This window comes from Falco cherrug, chromosome 4 (genome assembly GCF_023634085.1).
Source record: "Falco cherrug isolate bFalChe1 chromosome 4, bFalChe1.pri, whole genome shotgun sequence".
Lineage (NCBI taxonomy): Eukaryota > Metazoa > Chordata > Aves > Falconiformes > Falconidae > Falco > Falco cherrug.
Window position 1 is genome coordinate 33,354,502 of NC_073700.1, and position 18,056 is coordinate 33,372,557.

General features: G+C 43.4%; 1 protein-coding gene across 1 annotated transcript; it reads right to left on the reverse strand.

Annotated features, from left to right (window-relative positions):
• Window positions 1–717: 717 nt before the first annotated feature.
• KDELR2 (KDEL endoplasmic reticulum protein retention receptor 2) lies at window positions 718–14,178 on the reverse strand. Its single transcript, XM_055708109.1, has 5 exons — window positions 13,952–14,178; window positions 7,081–7,181; window positions 3,951–4,109; window positions 2,737–2,989; window positions 718–1,957 (listed from the first exon to the last, which is right to left on the reverse strand). Exons 1-5 carry the CDS (start codon window positions 14,040–14,042, stop codon window positions 1,923–1,925), a joined length of 639 nt encoding a protein of 212 aa, XP_055564084.1. The 5' UTR covers window positions 14,043–14,178; the 3' UTR covers window positions 718–1,922.
• Between the last annotated feature and the right edge of the window lie 3,878 nt (window positions 14,179–18,056).

Sequence of the window (18,056 nt, forward strand, 5' to 3'; positions counted from 1 at the left end):
AGCACCGGCTGTGCCCGGCCCCGCCGGCGCCACCAGCCCAGCAGAACCGCTGAGCGCCTGCGGCCAAGGCGGGGCCGAGCACCGACGCGTCCCAGCCCCCCTCTGCCTTCTCCCCCCGGCCCCTCCGCGCCTGCCCCCTCCCGAGCACGGGCCGGGACAGCACGGCCAAGAGGGACGCTGCCACTGAATCCAAGGACAAAGCGAACACCGGAGAAGCAAATTACCACCCCAGGCACCGGGGCTCCCACCTCTGCTCACAAGCCCTGCGGCTACCGCCAGCACCGGGCGGCTCTTGCGTGTCACTGCGGGGACAGGCCGGGGAGGGACGCTCGGCGCAGCACCTGAGCATTACAGCGCGCTAGCTTTGCGCAAGCAAAAAGCAGTATTCGCATTTGGGGCTAGGAATAGTATCTGCCCCTAGTTAGTGACGGTTACCGATGGTAGACTAAGTTAGAGAAGGTAAATTATTTCTTGAAGATAAAAACAGATACAAGCACCAAACCCTCACCTGCACTGGGCTGGAGCTGAGCTTACAGAACAAGCAACTCAGTCACCATCACTGTTCAGCGGTAACCATCCTTCACCGCCTTAACAAGTTCATATTTCATACCGAGTGACAGCACGAATGACGTCAAGCGACTCGTCCTTACCACAACTTATCACCTGGTCCCAGCCTAATAGAAACCTTCTAACTCAGGAATGAAAACCAAACCCGAATCATTTTCACCATTTCATAAAGTGTTTATTGAGGATGGTAACACAGGATAAATCATGCAACAGCTCAGTAAAAAAAGGGGAATCATTTAAAGGATAAAGAATGGTAACTGGTGCTGCTGATTTTGAAAAGTTTGTAAAAAAAAACCCAACCTAATTGTCCAAAAGTGACATCAAAAACCACATGAAGCCGAACATGGAAGTTGCTTATAACGCATTTGTTAAAAAGAAAATGTAGTTATTGTTTAAAAGTGATCACCTACGGATTACCGTAATCAACTTACAAGTCTCCCATTTCTGTAGCTGTAATGGTGTAGCAGGGCAGCACATCCAAGATATTTAACCTTCTTTTCCTGAATAAAGACTACAGTCCCAAGCATTTGCTACTAAGCAACACAACCACATCTCTTGCCCTTCACGACCCGCACTGCCAAGTGCTTTCGTTATTGGGATTACCCTCCCAAATATCATGGCAAAACAGAAAAGGGCCCATCCCTGTGGCCCCGAGGGATTTCCTCACCGTCCTCTTGCCACCAGCCTGTTTTAGAAGGGGAACAGCTACAAGATGTGACTGTTCCCCTTCTGGCACCAACATATATTTTAAATAAGGAACTCCATGTCAGCAGATGGCACAAAGACTGGGCACCAGCACATCACATCAAACATCGGTGGTTTCAGATTTAGAGTTGACATATATTCACCTTTTGGAAAAAAAAAATAAATATAGTGGAATGAAAATTGAATCAAAAGGGAAAGAACAGATGACTACCATCCATCAAGGATGCACATACCTGTGCACTGGAAAAAAAAAACCAAACAGAAAAAAAAAAAATAATCAGTCATTTCAAAGAAATCCTTGAAAATTAAAAAAAAGTTTGCACTTGTTCCTGGTCATAAACAATCTCACAAAAAATCTCACTTTTGGAACTATTCCAATTGAAACCATACACTGAATTTATTAATACAGTATAAGTTTCTTCATGTAAAAAATCTTTATACATAGTAATAAAAAAGATAAAGGCAAGATGCATCAAACAGAAATCTGCTGGTTGTTTTTCCTCCGTTCTTACAGAGCCGCTGATGACTACCTGCACTATAAAGAGCTGTGTTTCTGACTTTCTGTCTCAAGCATCTTCGCCTTTGCTTGTGATAAGGATTGTTCTGTCCAAGCATCCAAAAGGACAGATGCTGGTGATGTTTTTTGGCACTTATGCTGGCAAACTGAGCTTCTTTCCCTTGAGTACTGTAAGGAAAAGCAGGAAAGGAAATGGTTAGCAAAGCAGAGATGTGATCTAGGAGAAACACATGCTGCTAAAACTTCAAAGGGACCAAAACCTACCACATAAAATCACTCTGTCACGAAATGGGCTTGCCTCTCTCTTTTCAATACATACTGGTAAAACTATGATGAACAAACAACTATTCTGATCCTGCCCTACTGTGGCACCCTGCAATTCTCACTTTTCATCCCCATAGGACATACTAGGCTATGACAGTGCTTTCTTAAGAGTTATGACTAAAATAACACAGCCCCATCCATATAGCTTTGTAGTTACATGATGGAAGGTAGAATGTGAACGAGGGCAAAATTACTATGCACCCAGCAGAAATGACTGCTTCTACACTTAGCATAAACAGATCAAAAATCATCTGGACTCTTAAAAGTATTTAAAACACTGAGAAAGATATCTGTAAGCATGGAATCTGCACAAAATGGTGTACGTTGTCAGAAGCATAAGGATCACTGTTATCAATGGAAGACAACAGTAACATGTATTTAGCCATACTTACTGTAAATTTGTCCACTAATTTAATCAGACCATTTACATGTTTATATTCTATCTATACTCAAAAGCAATCCTCAGAAATGCCACACTAGCAGAAAGCATACTTGATAAATCAAGATTTCAGCAATAATTTGCACACAATTAACAGCCTAGTAATACTGATACAGCAGATCCCTCAGAACCTGTTAATTGCTACATTCCGCAGCCTGAAGCTGGAAGTTACTGCACTACTTACCTTTTGTAACATACAAATAGAAGAAGTCACAGTAAAGAACGGTCTGGACCACACCAGCAACAACAGCTATGAGGTCAAAAAATCCCTCAAAATAGTAGCGCCAAATCCAGTTGACTAAGTACAAGGCACGGTACAGACCCAAGAAGAAGAGATAGTGAGTAGTGATGGTCTCTGCTTCGCCAGTTTTGCTGATCATAAAAAGCTGAGGAAGAATAGCAACCGATTCAAGATAGATGGAGAAGGTCCACAGTATCTGAAAGGAAAAAAACAACCACAGGTATATTCAACTGTCTTAGACAACAGAAACACAGAAGAAATTTGATTTGACTTGACTTTTCACCCTCTAACAAAGTTATGAATACGTACAGTATTTGGCAAACTATCCTTGGCACAGGAAAAACTAAGTGAAAGCTTCATAATCAACCATGGGATGGTACAAGGGAACAACTCTCTTAGTAGACAACAAACACCCCAAACCACCTGTCTAGCGAGCTGGCAGGCATAGGTTTACTCGTGAGGAAGCTTATCAGTGCACCCACCAGTTGACGTTCTTGCAACTTTTTTAATCTATTGGTTTTTAAAGAATGAGTTAGTACAGAACAAAATTTAAAATTATGTCTCAAAGTGTTGCAATAAAAATTCCTTTAATAAATATAAAAATACAACTCAGTCCACTTAAAGTAAGCATCTACAGTTAATTCTCTTATTTCGTGGGAAAAAAATCACCCGTTTAAAATGTAATTATAGGGAGTTCAAAGTATTTTTTTTCTGATAGGAACACAGCTGCATTTCACATACAATGCAATTCTTTCTAATACTCTAGACCATTTATGATTCTACAAAATTTTAAAATTATTGTAATTTCTTTTGTTTTCACCAGGTGGCACCAACTATTCAAACTGCATTCTGGGGCATTTCTTTAACAAACAACAAAAGGAATGATACTTTTGAATTAATACAACCATCAGAGTGTACTGGGAAAATGGTAAGTCTTCTGCTTTAAAATAACTGATGTTGATAGTAATGCCTGTCTCCTGAAGTACCTTGCATTTTCACAGAAATCTACACTGTGGAGATGCACTGAGGAAACAGGATTAGCTTGAACCTGCTAAACACGGGCATCTTTCAAGCACTCCTCAGCCTAAAAACTCTCATTTCCATGTGCCAAATGTTTTGGAAAAAAAATAACCACCTCCTGCCCACAATCAACTCACCTCCAGAGGAGAGAAGTCATGATTGACAAGAAATGAGAGTCCACCAACAGGAACTATCAGAAACTCCACTCTGAATGTATCATGGTTTCCATCATAAGTAGCCTTAAATTTCATGTAGATCAGATACACAGTGGCGTACGAGCAAGCAATGTAGATAAGCTGAAGAGTAAGGAAATAAAAACAAAACAACCCACAGAGGTTGCAGGATTAGATCAAACTCAATGAAGAAAGATATTCCCAGGCACTAAAAGGAGTAAGTGCTGCTTTTTTTTGTTGTTTGTATTGTTTGTTTACATGCTTTTGCAGTTCCAGGCTATGTTGTGGTATTTAACTTTTCTCAGCAGAGTAATAATTCAAAACCAGTGACTCTGGGCTCTACTGGTTTTGTTGCTTTAAAAGCATCACCTTGCACCTGGCTGAAGTGACTGCCCAAAGCTCCTTTAAGGACACTTCCCTGAGCAGACAGAACTAAGGAGCTGACTGGAGAAGCAATACCCCTTCTGCTATTGCAGGGGAAGCACTGGCCCAAAATTTATGTTAAAAATGTGCATGTGCATACATGCAATAACGATGGGAGTGGTCTTTTTACATTCAAAAAGTCTGCGACTGGTGTGGCTCATGTGGCAGTTAAAAACCCCATCCAGACTCAGTCATTTAGCATACCACAAATTAGCTGATTTGATTTAGACCTTTAAACACCTCTAAAATCTGAAGAGGGGCAAGTGGACAGTGTTCTTCACCAACCAACAGGCCATAAAAGCTGTGAAACTAACAGACTGCTAGAAGCACTGAACCAGAACTTGGTTTTGGTTTCAGCTGATGTCTAACGTTACCATTTTTACTTGTTATGGTACAGTTGACTTCATCGCTCTTCCCTGTGGACTGGGCAAATAGCCTTATTTTTACAGATGAGAAAACGGAATCACAGAGAACATATGCCTTTCTAAAGGTCAATCTGCCATCATCAGGACAGAGCTCATTGTCCTGGAGACAACATAGTACAGCAGACTAGACATTAGCTTCTGCCTCAGTTTCATCACAAAGATTAAATATTCCAAACCATTTATCACATTAAATATAGATTCTTCACAACTGAAAACTAAGATTTAAAAAACCCACTGTTTGCAGATGATACCTATCACTAAAAAAGCACTGTTCACAGATACAAAACACTACAAATACTGTAATAAGGAGCTCAGAATCCAAAACAGTCTCTACTACACTAGCACCCCAGCTGACTGGAGATAAAGGACCACAGGACAGGATTTCAGATATATGGAATTCGTATTACAAGTGTAAACTGATCAGAATTGGTATGGTCATAGGAGATACCAAGAAAGTGTGAATGAACCCCAACTCCTTATTAAAGATTTCTTCGTGAGAACTATAGCATGTTTTGGGACACTCAAAAAATTTTCATTTTTAAAAATACCAAAATAAAAGAACGGTAGAAAAATGACTGCAGAGTGCACCAGCAGAAATGCATCCAATATCCAGATACAGGTACCACAAAAAAGAAACTGTAAGCTACAGAATGCAATAAATCACAAAAATTAGTCTGCAGGTCATTAAGGCAGGCAGATAGTGCCAATTTGTGTACTGCTGCATACATTCCTGGAACTCAGAAGAAACTAATTTTCCTAAATATCTGATGATCACTGACAGAAAAATACAGCAAGATATCAACTGTAGTTTAATTAATATTTCTCTAAAAATACTGAAGAAAATCCTAACTCTACAGAAATGAAAAACTTTTTTTGCTGCAAATTACAGCATTTTCCTCAGATTAGGAAGTTCATCTAGTTATGCTCTGGGTTAGTTTATTTGTATAGTAGTTCCTGTTCTCTACAAGTGAGTAATGTTGTATGTTCCTCAATATAAGCAGACAGGACAAGAAGCTGCGTTGGGACACTCAAGCAGCTTTGTCTTGGTACTACAATAATGGGCTGAAAAGCCAATTACATCTAACAGTCTCTCCAGGCAGTAACCTTTGAAATTGTAACAGAGGTTTCCATTCTGCAAGTTAATACTGGATTTGAGCAGAAGATGACCCTTTCATTTCTGGCAAGACTCAAGTTTACTATCAAGTTGAGTATCACAAGTGTCATGTTAATTCCTTTTTTGGGTAGGAGGGCTGCAGCAAAAAGACATGGTCATGACCCTGAATCACAATCAATACACATAAATTACAAGAAAACCCTAGCTGCTCCTTTAGTGCACACAACAGTGGCTTTTAATATTCTCAGAAATCACATGGGGGGAAAAGCTTGTGTTTCAAGAATATTTTACTTAATCCACAGTTATTCATGTAGACTGTCAATATTAAAACTTAAGCATACATGTTTGACTTGTTAGAAGACAACAGCATGACTGAGTTTAAAATCTAAAATTCTATTTTACAGTATCATTCCCCTAATTCTTCAGTGCATTTTGCATTGCTGACTGTCTAGTCTTTTCTCCTGGCAAAGTTATACTATCCTCTAAACTGAAGTTGAAGACCATCAAGAAAATTGAAGAATAAAGGAACTGGATTAAAGAAGTGTCTGTTCTGGTGCCGCAGACATGCTGCACTCTCCCAGCCTACCGCTTTATTTTCTTGTACTCAGCACCAGAAATTGCAGGAATAAAGAAACAACAAAACCAAATCTGAGCTCATTAACATTCAGCAGGTAAGCAAACATGGTCTATAACCTAATGGAAGCTACATTCCTAAAAGTATACTCCTGTCAACTTTTTATCAGCCTCTGCCCAGAGACTAGCTGCAATTCTGGCAATGCATTTTGAATACTAATTTACCTTGTAGTGGATAAAAAGAGATTTACTTAAGCTCTAATGTCTCAATTGAGAAATACAATTTATTTGAACCATTCTCCCCAAAGCTTTTATTTTCAATAACCAAAATGGCAGTTGTTCTAAATGTCACAGTCCCCAAACAGTTTTTAAAAATTGCATGTAGAGTGTAGAAAAAAGTAGGATTTTGAGTCCATCTTCCACATTCTTTATCCAAAGCCCGTCTAGAACTTGTTTTGTAATAACTGTGCAGTGGGCCATTTAAACAAGCTTTTAATAATGAAATTATGCACTCTGCATGCAACATTACTAGCTTTTCTAACTCTTCAGTATACTCTACCTTCATAGATGTGTTATACAATGAAATGAATGAAGTGAAGAGGTCCAGATAACGGGTAGTGAAGACCAGTGCAAACAGAAGCTGGCTTTTCCCAGAAATACCTAAAGTGATAAAGGAAATAATTAATTATTCAAAAAGTGATGATGTGCTTTAAAATACTTGATGCCAAGGATGAGAAAGGATATATATCCTTTATTTCTAAGCAAGCTGATTACAAAATTGGGACAAAATCCAGGCTTCCAAGATGTCCAAACAGAACTGTAAGTTCATATAGCTCAGTAATGTGAATTTAAGTTACCTTGTACTAGAGGAGGTGCTAGCACTACACAAGATTTAGAAGTTCATCACAGCAGATAGCTTACAGGTGGTATTTTTGGAGATTACACTATCTGTTCTGTGTTATCATTGGGCACCATGCAGCCAGGCTGCATTAGCTTTCAATTCTCAGCGTGCTGTCACATGCCTCAGTGCATTCTTTAGATGCTGAATAGCTGGAAAGGTCCAAGGGCAACAGATACTACAGACCCAGTGATAATCAGAAAGTATGCAAGCACCAATAACATGACTTTAAAGGAATACATTGATTTTAAAACATAAGGCAATTAAATTCAGAAACTTAATTGACCACATGGTGGGGAAAAAAATTACTATCAGTCAAAACCAGATGTTGCTATGTATAACAAAACAAAAAAAAGCGAGAAGTGAGCTAACATGACAGACATCTACACTGCATCTTCAAAGTAACTTTCAATTTCAGACCAAAGCCCCAAACTCAAAATATTTGCTTGCACTTAACTTCAGCCACTACAGGAGAGTTAGAAGCATAAAAGCTTTGCACTATCAGCCACTAAAAGCTTCTGAAAATTGAGGTGAAGCATCATTCTGACGTAGCAGTGAGTCACAACAGAAGGACAAAACAACCTAGCCTGCGCCTCTATCTTGTTATTCCAATTATTCTTGTTTTCAGTCATCCAGAGTGAAAATATTTGAATCTGTTCAGCTAAGCATGCAAATACTGTTCAAAAAACATGAGGGGAAAAATACTCTCTAGGAGATCGTTAAGATGCAAGGCTTAAAATTCTTGTCCCTTTATACAGAGATATTTCTGATAAAGGTTTTTATTAACAGTGCCATAAAGCAATTGGAAGAAAGGCTATACTGAACTCCTTTTTCACTCTGGCCTCAGAAATGCTGAAGAAGCTGCCCCTAATGAAGGGACTTTATGTTTATACATGAAGTACAGGAATGGCTGAAACAATGAAAAGAGGGTTTTGTTTGCAGCTATCATATGTGAATGTCTACAAGGTGAGCCTCATGTACTACCTGCAGAACAACCCAACTGCCCACAAGCAACAATAGAACAGGAAACAGCAATGCTTCAAAACCTACAGTTATGCAGACTGTAAAACTATAAAACAAAAGCTGTATTACAAACCCAAACCAAAACAACAACAAAAAACTCCCAAACCCCACAAAAAAAACCACTTCCCAAAGTTTAGAAAAAGAATACACGACATTTCTTGAAGTAGAGCTACATTGCAAAGACAGCTGAAGCAGCACTCTCACTCAGTTGCATCCCAGGTGTGGTCACTGACATTACAACGCTTGACAGTGCCCTACTCTCGTACCAATAAAACCTCCCAGCAAGCCAACGCTGTCCTAAGGTCAAAACCTACAGGACAAAGAAATCCACCTGTACAGATACAGTACAGCATCACACTACAGTTATAATTATGTTACATTATTTAGCAGGCTATTTTCTTTTAGTAAATAGCTGTGAAGAGCAAAAAAGCATATAAGATCCATTAATTATTGATAATGGCTATAAATTTGGACCTGGATGTACTGTCACATAAACACATGTAATATGCTTGACAAATTGCCCAAAGCCATTGCCAGCCTCACATCATCCCCCAAGCCCAAAGCTGTAATTTTTATTAAGGCCTTCAGTACTTCTCACTGAATTTCCAATCTTTGTAATAGTCAAATGTTCCTGAAACACATCCTAAAGCCAAGTTTAAACTAATTTTGAAGTTAAGTAGGCTAGACCAGGCAAGGTTCAAAGTTTAAATCAAAGACCTATGGAGAGACAGGCAAAATGGGAGCAAGTAGTACCTGTAACCCTAGCAAAAACGGGGCGAGGAAACGGGTAAACACTGCTGTACGGATGTGATGCATTTCAAAACTTTACGAAATGTATCAACATACCTGCCACAGCGCTGACCCTGGCTCATGGTTTGGCAACTGCCATATACTAAGACTACATGGCTGTTATTCCCATCCTTCTCCCTTTCCTTTTACTCCCACAAACATTACTAAGTTCTTGAGCTAAACAAACGCATTTTTATTTCTTCCTCCCAAGCTCTGGGCTCAAGTTTTGAAGAGTCAAACATCTCAATTTTGTTTCATCCTCACATGTGAAAAAACTCCTTCAACTTCTGCACACTAGCCCGGCTAAAAGCAATAGCATGAAATAATTCAGAAGCTCAGCTCATTTTCAGTCAGGGAAGACAGCAGAGCTGAAATTGCAGTACTTTCTCATCAACCTCATTTTGCTATTGTGAGTTAGGTCAAGAGCAATGGGCAGAAGCAGAGGCATGCAATCAGCCTGGCTGTGGAGTGTGTACACTACTTACTATGAACTGTGTATCACAACCATAAAATCTACAAATGGAAATTCTTCTAAGGAAAGACTTCATCATGGAAACATCACAGGCTTTTGAAGTATTTAATAAAAAAAAAAAGGTTTTGTTTCATATGAGGTCCCCATCAGCTACAACTTCTTCGGTTCTGCTAATAAAATACTAACATTAAGAATCCTGTACTTTCAATTAAAAAATCCCCAACCTAACTCTAAACACCAATTTGTCCACTGAGAAAGGCAAAATTTTCCTTCAAAGAAAAAATTCCGAACATACATAAACCGGCATTTTTTTGAGAAAATACAAATTGGTGGCAGCCTATGGCCAAGTACTGCCTGAAGTCTTCCAACACAGCGTATGATCTGGTCCATAGTAGACATGAGACACAGCTACATTACCTAGCAAAAGTATTATACATTTATTACCTACACTACTTTTTTTTAAGAGTATTCAGCACATAATTTGACACCCTTGCAACTGCAGGTCACCTTTAACACTTGACAAATGACACTGAGAAAAGCAAATCAATTTTCAGGCAGTAATTCGCAGTGCAAACAATCTAATTTGACTTGGAATGGATTAGAAAATACAGTCTGGACATGACAGTATTTGAAAGCACAGGATTCTTCAAGTCTCATGAATTTCCTAATTATGACATGAAGTCAATAATGGAGTTACCTGCTACATTCTCCACAGCTCCTAGTAATTATTTTTGAGCTGTTACTTGGAGTGGCAAACATTTTTCCAAATTCTAAATTTGGAAACTCAAATAACCAGTCACGCAAAAAACTGTTTTCCTGCCAGCTCTGAAATCATAGCTTGATTTGCTTTCCCCTTTGTTCTCTTTTCAACGTATTGACTAAATTAGGAAAAAAAATTAAAATTCTTTGTCAAACAATGAAAATACTGACTGCTCAATAATGCAGATTATCCTAGCCTCACCTATTTTCCGCAATTAGAGGAGCCACTTCTTAGGAAAGAAAACGGGTAATGATGTGTCTTCAGAAAACAGTAGGTTGCAGCAGAGGTACACAGGCTGTCTCCCTCTCGTTTCCAGCTGCTTTTACAGGCCTCTGAGCTCCTCTTGGAACAAAGGCCTCAGACACACACAGATGCAACCAGAAGAGAGGAGTCTGCACCATGTGGTTTGCCAGCTCTTCATGGATCACAGCCCACAGTTTAGCAATCAGTTAGAAGCCTTTATTTATTTTCTAAGCTGCTGCTGCTTCAAAAGTGCACAGTTAAAGAAGCAGCTGCATTTTGCATTGCCTGCATTTTCCTAGTCACCAATAACCATGAGGTACAAGTTTATTTAATTTATAAACTGCTCTAATAACCGTGCAATGTAAAGGAATCACAGAAAGCCCTCTAATAAGAGGCATTTAGCAGCTGGGGGTTATTGTTGCATTCAACTTTATCAACTTGTTTTATGCAAAAATACGCATTTACAAAATTTTTATTAGTAGAAACCACAACTGACAACAACAAACCATTACAAGGAACAGGATGGAGCCCCAAAAATACAGTCCGATGCTCCTCTGAGGTGCTCTTCTTGTTCTAGACAAGACTTGTTAGGCCTCAGACACTGATCTCCTACAAGTAACATGGATCTGGATTTACTCCTAAGGGTTCAGAACTGGAAGACACAAAGATAACAATCCCAGACAAACGCATCCCCATTTCATTTTTTTGCTCAGGAAAATGAACAAAGCAGATGTTTTCTGCTGAAAGAGCCCATGCATGTATGTGTTCAGGGATGCTGATTAATCTAGTGAAGGGAATAGTTGAGGACCCTACGTAATACAGGCCCATTTACTTTTCTGTGTTGGAGAAAGCAGTATCAAAGAAAATGATTGGTATGAGTCTACATTCTTGTAAGTAAATCCACAGTAACAAGAGATCCTCAATCACAACTGACTTAAGGAAAACAACACCAGATTGCTTTAAGCGGAAAGATGGGACTAGGTTATATTGTATTATACTGTGTAAATAACCTCCTGTCCAAAGGTCACTTAAGAATCTCCTGGTTAAAACCCTATTTGAATTTTAGCCTTGCACTAGAATTTCTCCTCTTTCATCTTCAGACAGCCAGAGATACAGTTTTTAGATCATTAAATCTCTTGTTGCCATCTTGACTGCATTTCTCAAGTAAGGTGGAAGACACAACTCTACAGAAGAGTTGGAGAAGGCCAGGCCCTCTGCTGCCAGATCCAGACAGAATTCCTGCTCCACTACCGCCTGAGCCAGGAAAAGTTCATTAGGAAGGAGCTGTTGCGCTCCATGACCTCAGAAACAATAGTTCTGCGCTACCACTGCATTTGGACCATTAAGTCAGTTGCTTGAACTGTTTTGTGAAGTTAAGCACAGTTTTTACTTTAGGTGTGTTTAAAACCAAAGCTATTAATTTACTAGTTTTTCTTCTTTTGCACAATCAAGCGAGTAGCAAACAGTGAGTTGATATGAAAACATACAGAACCTGTACTTCCTCTTACCTGTAGCATAAATCTCTTTCCCCATTCTCAGTCCTTTCAGGTTGCAGCTTAAACTAATTCTTCATGCTCTTAACTGAAGACTTAACAGATACATCTGTTCCACAGTAACTTGGTATTTGAACGATATTTGGACACACGGCAAACCAATTTCAAGAATAATCACTCTTACTAACGAAGGAGAAGATCGCTGGAGAGAAGGCAAAGTCAAGCTCACAGTCAAACCCCAGTCCAGAGCAGAAGCGACATTTCCAGGGCCAGCAGCCTGCTCCACATAAGCCGCAGCGCTCCGAAATGCCATTTTTGAATTACAACAACTCCTAGCTTTCTGAAAAGAACGAGCTATGCCGCAGCTATACCAACTGCCTGCAATTCCCTCCAACCACCACCAAACCGTACAGTAGAAGCCAAAAAGCAAACCACATCACAGGGACCTCGAGCAAGCAGGTACAGAGCAGGGGAGGCAGCGGCGGCGTTCCTCAGCCGGGCTGGCCGCGGGTGAGGGGCTTCTCCCCAGCGCCCAGACCGCGGGGCAGACGGCACCCAGCCCCCCCCCCCCCCCCCGCCACACCTCTGCCACGTCAGGGCAGGCCAGGATCCCGGCTGAACGCCCGTTCACAGCCGCCTGCAGGCTCTCCCCTACGGCTTCCTACTGCAGCTGGGAGTGCGAACAAGAAAACACCCCACGAGCTTTAAAACCGGCACGAAGCAGAGTGATTAGCGCGGTGACTGCCGCGGCGGGAGCGGGAAACAGAAGCGAAGGAGGGGGCGTCGGGGTCAGCCGGCAACGCAGACCGGTGCGCGAAGGGGAGCGGGGAGAGCCAGGGAAACTTCAGGATCTGCAAAGTGCAAGTCAGCTACTCCCGGCGCTGCACCAGAGCGGCTTTCAGGCAGCAGAGCGGCGCTGAGCTGCCCAGTAAACACACAATCGGAAGGCTGTGCGCTGTCTGGGAAGGCGAGGGAGTGAGCTCCGTCTCCTCTGCCAGCGGCCGGGCGCAGGGAGGGAGGCAGGCAGGGAGGGAGGGAGGCAAGGAGGCTGCCCGCCCCGCGGGGGCCGCGTCCCCCACCACCCCCCCCGAACCTGCCTCCCCATTCATTCGCCCGCCGCCGGGCCGTTACATAAGGAAGGAGCGACCCTCCCGGGGACAGCCGAAGTGGCGGTGTTCGGCGACTCAAGTACAAATAGCAACTGCTAAAGCTTTAACGGAATCGCAGCGCCCGCGGGTGCACACACACCACCACCCCCGGCGGGGGGGATGCGGCTTCCCCCTCCCCGAGCTGCCCACCCGCCCCCCCCCCCAGCCTGGGTTTGGAGAGGGGCGAGTTAGATGCGAGGCCGGTCCCCCCGCGCTGAAGGGAGCGATCGTTGCTTTTCACCTGCCCGGGCAAGCTCTGCCCTCCCGCCCTGGCGGCCGCCGCAGGTGGGGGCCAATCCCCCCTCCCCCGCCTCTCCCCGTTTACTACAGCCGCCCCCGGGCAAGCGGGGCAGGTGAGACCCCCCCGCGGTGACCCCCCTCCCCCGGCTGCGCTGAGCCCCCCTCGGGGAGCGGTGGCGAGAGGACGGCAGAGGCGATCGCACCACACACACACCCCCCCTTCCCGCCACCCCCCGCCCCCCCGCCGCGGCGAGCAGGCGGCGATCGCGCCCAACCCCCTGCCAGGCTCCCCTCAGGCACCGCGGCCCGGAGCTGCCCGGCCGGTCCCGCCGCCCTCGCCCGCCCAGCGGCCTTCCGCACGCACCCGCGCAGGAGCGGCTCTTCCAGATCTTGAGCAGCAGGATGATGATGGCCGCCAGGTGGGACAAGTCCCCGGTAAGGCGGAAGATGTTCATGGCGGCGGCAGAGGCGGCGGCGCAGCCCGGAGCCGGGGAGCGAAGATGGCGTAAGCTCAGCGGGCACCGAGCGACGTGGCCCGGGGACGTGGCCAGACAGCCACCGCGCCCGGTGCACCCTGGGAAACGGGAGGGAGCGGCCCGGCCCCGCCCCGCCGCCGCCGCCGCCGCCCCGCGCCGCCTCCTGACTGGGGTGGCGGGGCCGCGGGCCTTCGGGCGGGTGCCGGGCCGGGGGCGGCCCACGGGCTCCCTCAGCCCTCCCGCCCCCGGCACCGACCCGTCCGGGCCCAACGCTGACGGGGCCTGGCTCCCCGCCGCGCCCGGGGCAGGGAAGCGCGGGCTTCGCGCGCTCGCGCGCCGCGCCGAGTAGGCCCCGGCCCCCGTCTCGCCGTTAACTCTTCACAAGCCCTTTTGGATGAATAAATTCGAGGCCTTTGTTAACCGGCTGGAAGCGGAGAACAGCTGGGGCGGCGCGGGCGGGTCCCGGCAGCGGGCCCCGGCCGGTAGTGCAGCCGTCGGACGTTCGCCTACCGGAGCAGTTGGTATTTAATAGCTGTTGGCGTGTTTTGTGAAAACGAGCAGCTAACTGATCGGTGCCCAGTAGCCCCAGAGCAGGCAAACCTCCCGGCAGACCAGGAATCGCCCCTTGCAGCGGCGAGGCGTTCCCGGTAGCCTTCCTCCCCCGCCGCGCCCAGCCCTGCCTGGAGCCCCCGCCGTGAGGGACGGCTTTCCCGCCCCGGCCGGGCCCCAACCCCCAGCGCTCTGCAGCCGACAGCCAGCAAAATAAAGCACGGTGGGAATAGCCCCACAGGAATATGATTTCCAAGGACTGCGGAAAATAGGTAACGGGTTATCCCAGCTCAACAGCGGTGCTTTGCTTTTTTATAGCAAGTTACTTCTTAAAAATCTCATGGTTCGCATCATTTCACACCCTGTTTGAGGAAATAGCACGAGGACTTTACTGTTTCAGAACGATGTACACAACCATCTGCAGAGAATTTCCTGCAGCAGAAGGTTATGTATTGCTTGAAAACTGATGAAAAAGAACCTAACCAATCTTTTCATTTTCTTGTTTAAATTGTAGCATAAACTTTAAAATCTTTAAAGGGCTTACACATTTCCTGAAAGAAAAGGAAACTGATTAGTACCTCCTATCAAGCTTATCTTTTTTTTAATAAGTACCCACAGTGTGACAGAAACAGATTTACTTATTTTCAGAGATTAAGAATCAAAGCCTGTCTGCTTAAATCACTGTTTACAAATACAGCAATACAACTCCTTGACACACTCCACAGGACCTCTTATCTTACAGTGCCCCAAGAGAAGAGGTTATATGTTGACATTTGAAAAGTTCAATAGATTTGAACTCTAATAGACTAATTATTTTGAAAAGCTATTGAATAACTTTAGTCATCAAATAACATTTGATGTAATTACCAGCAAGTTGCTTACTTGAGGATACATGTTAGGAACCCCAATCCAGTAATTTGAGAATTTGTACTGAACACGACAGAGCCCCCACGTCATGGTATAGACTGCAGCAGGCGAGGAGAAAGTGCAACTTTGAAAAGCTATTGAATAACTTTAGTCATCAAATAACATTTGATGTAATTACCAGCAAGTTGCTTACTTGAGGATAACTTACTTGAGGTTCCTAACCCCAATCCAGTAATTTGAGAATTTGTACTGAAGACGACAGAGCTCCCCACGTCATGGTATAGACTGCAGCAGTGGAGGAGAAAGTGCAACTACGTTAAGTACGACTTCTGCGGTTGCAGTGCTGTGGCACTTCTGTCACTATACACAAGTGTAACAGTAAGGTCTGAACACAGAAGGTATGTTTTAAAGAGCGCTGGCTGAACTAGCCGGATCAGCTGTTTGACACAGGCTTGATTGAAATACGTACATTTAGTATGTTAGATGTAAACACTTCTAAAAGGATGAATATTGGAACAAAAGTAGCTAATAAAAACATGGACAGATGCATATCTGGAATCTGTTTCAATAGATACATTAAAGGCAGAGAGCTGACATCCCTTCTCTCTCAACCCCTTTTTCAGTTCATGCAGGATACGTTCAGACCTTGTTTGTGATCTAAGTTGTTTTTTGACATCTGATTAAATATTGAAACACGTCAGGCCCCAGTTAAAGGTAACCTAGGGCAGCTTCAGCTTGTGCATCAAACCAACACATGATTTTAAATGTAGCAATGGCTATTCTTTGATAAATTAATACAGTTCCTTTCTATACAACAGTTTAAAATTATTGGGGAAAGGGAGTACTAGAAAATATTATCCTGCTGTATTTGTGACAAGATTACTATTTTCCACTATTTTCATATTTGTCCTCTAGGAATTTACTCCTGGCCTGTCTTTCTTTTCTCCTTGTTCCCCAAAGAGAAGATCACAAGATATTACGTGAGATGCTGTTAAATATTTTAAAGGCTAATTAATAGCAGTTAAAACACTAGAAAATAAATGTTGCACTGTTGCCGGCAAAGCAAGAAATCCAGCAGTCCCAGCTCCTCCATTTAATGCTCCAATGTATAGTCACTTGGACTGTAAGCTGCGAACATGCCTTGTGTTCCTGCATCATGAGGGCAAGAATATCCTCTCGTTAATCCGGATTGGGAAAGCAGACCCATGCTGAACAGGAAGGGGCAGGAAGAGACAGATGGACATGGGGCTGCCTCCTATTTGTTGCAGAAAAAATGTAATCCATTTTTAGATACCTATTTCTGGGTACAATTAAAGAACCAGATGTGAATTTTGATAAAAATATCCTATGGTACAAAACTGCTACAGGTCCTGATACCAGAAGGTCAGGTGGGGTGTATGAGCTAGTCTCATAATTTCTCTGTTCAGGGACCGAGTAGATACGATATGCAAAGATAGTCTGATAATGGATCAGACACTTTACTAAAATATGAAGTTCTTGATACCTGGATGGTATACAGATTTATTTTGTTCTCTGAAAGGTTTGTCATTTATCTGCACTTTTAAAAGCATGCTGTATAACAGTGCACAAAATACTGTTTCTAAGGTGCAGTTTCAGATGTTCTGGGATACCAATAAAAGAAATTTAACTTACACTGCAGTTTGTGTTTATTCTTTGCAGACCTGTCTTTTCTATCCAGTTTCCTTTCTGTTTTTTCCCTGGAAAGGGAAGTCGGATCCCTCACCTCAACAGCAGTGGAGCAAGCATCATATGACACAGGACATAACATTCTACTCATCAGAACTGTAAAGGAGTAAAACAAGGTTCTTAGTCCTCCTTAGGCCCATGTATCTACAGATCTTACTTTAAAAAAAAAACAACCAAAACCCAACCAACCAAAACCTCATACTTGCCAAAAACATTTTCACTGAGATAAAGAGACCACACTGCTTAAAGTTGTGTACCAGCCTAGAATATCAGCTTTTTTTTTTTTTTTTTTGGTGGGGGGGGGGAAGGGGAAGAAGAGGAAGAGATTATTTGAAATTTAATTTCTACTTTCTAAGGAAGACTGCCTATCAGAAGCGAACAAGGTACCAGAGCTTAACGAGTTACCGTTCCTCGACTGATATGCCATAACTGACTCTGCAGACTCAGAAGCAGCATGTGGTATCTATAACTGCAACACAGTAAGAGCCAGAATACCAGCAAGTGCACTATGGCCAGCACTATGGGATTACCTGACAAGTGACACATTTCAGGCGACCGTTCTATTCCTTGCTTATTTGTGAGTGTCACTGGAGTTAGTCAGACCTCCTCCGCAACCCCAGGTACGTTTGGCTGGCACACCTGGGAGGCACATCTCACATCTGCTTCAACATGGGCAGACAGCAGGACCCTAACAAGGTCCCAGTCTAATATGATGGGGCTGCAATCCATTATGGGAAATTAAATTGGGTGGTGGTGACTGTAAAATAGGTGCAGCAGTCAAGTGGTAAGTTAAATCCACCATAACACAGTACGTAATTGCCTCTGGAATATTCCAGCAGATTATACAGAAGCATAAAGGGCTGCTTAAAA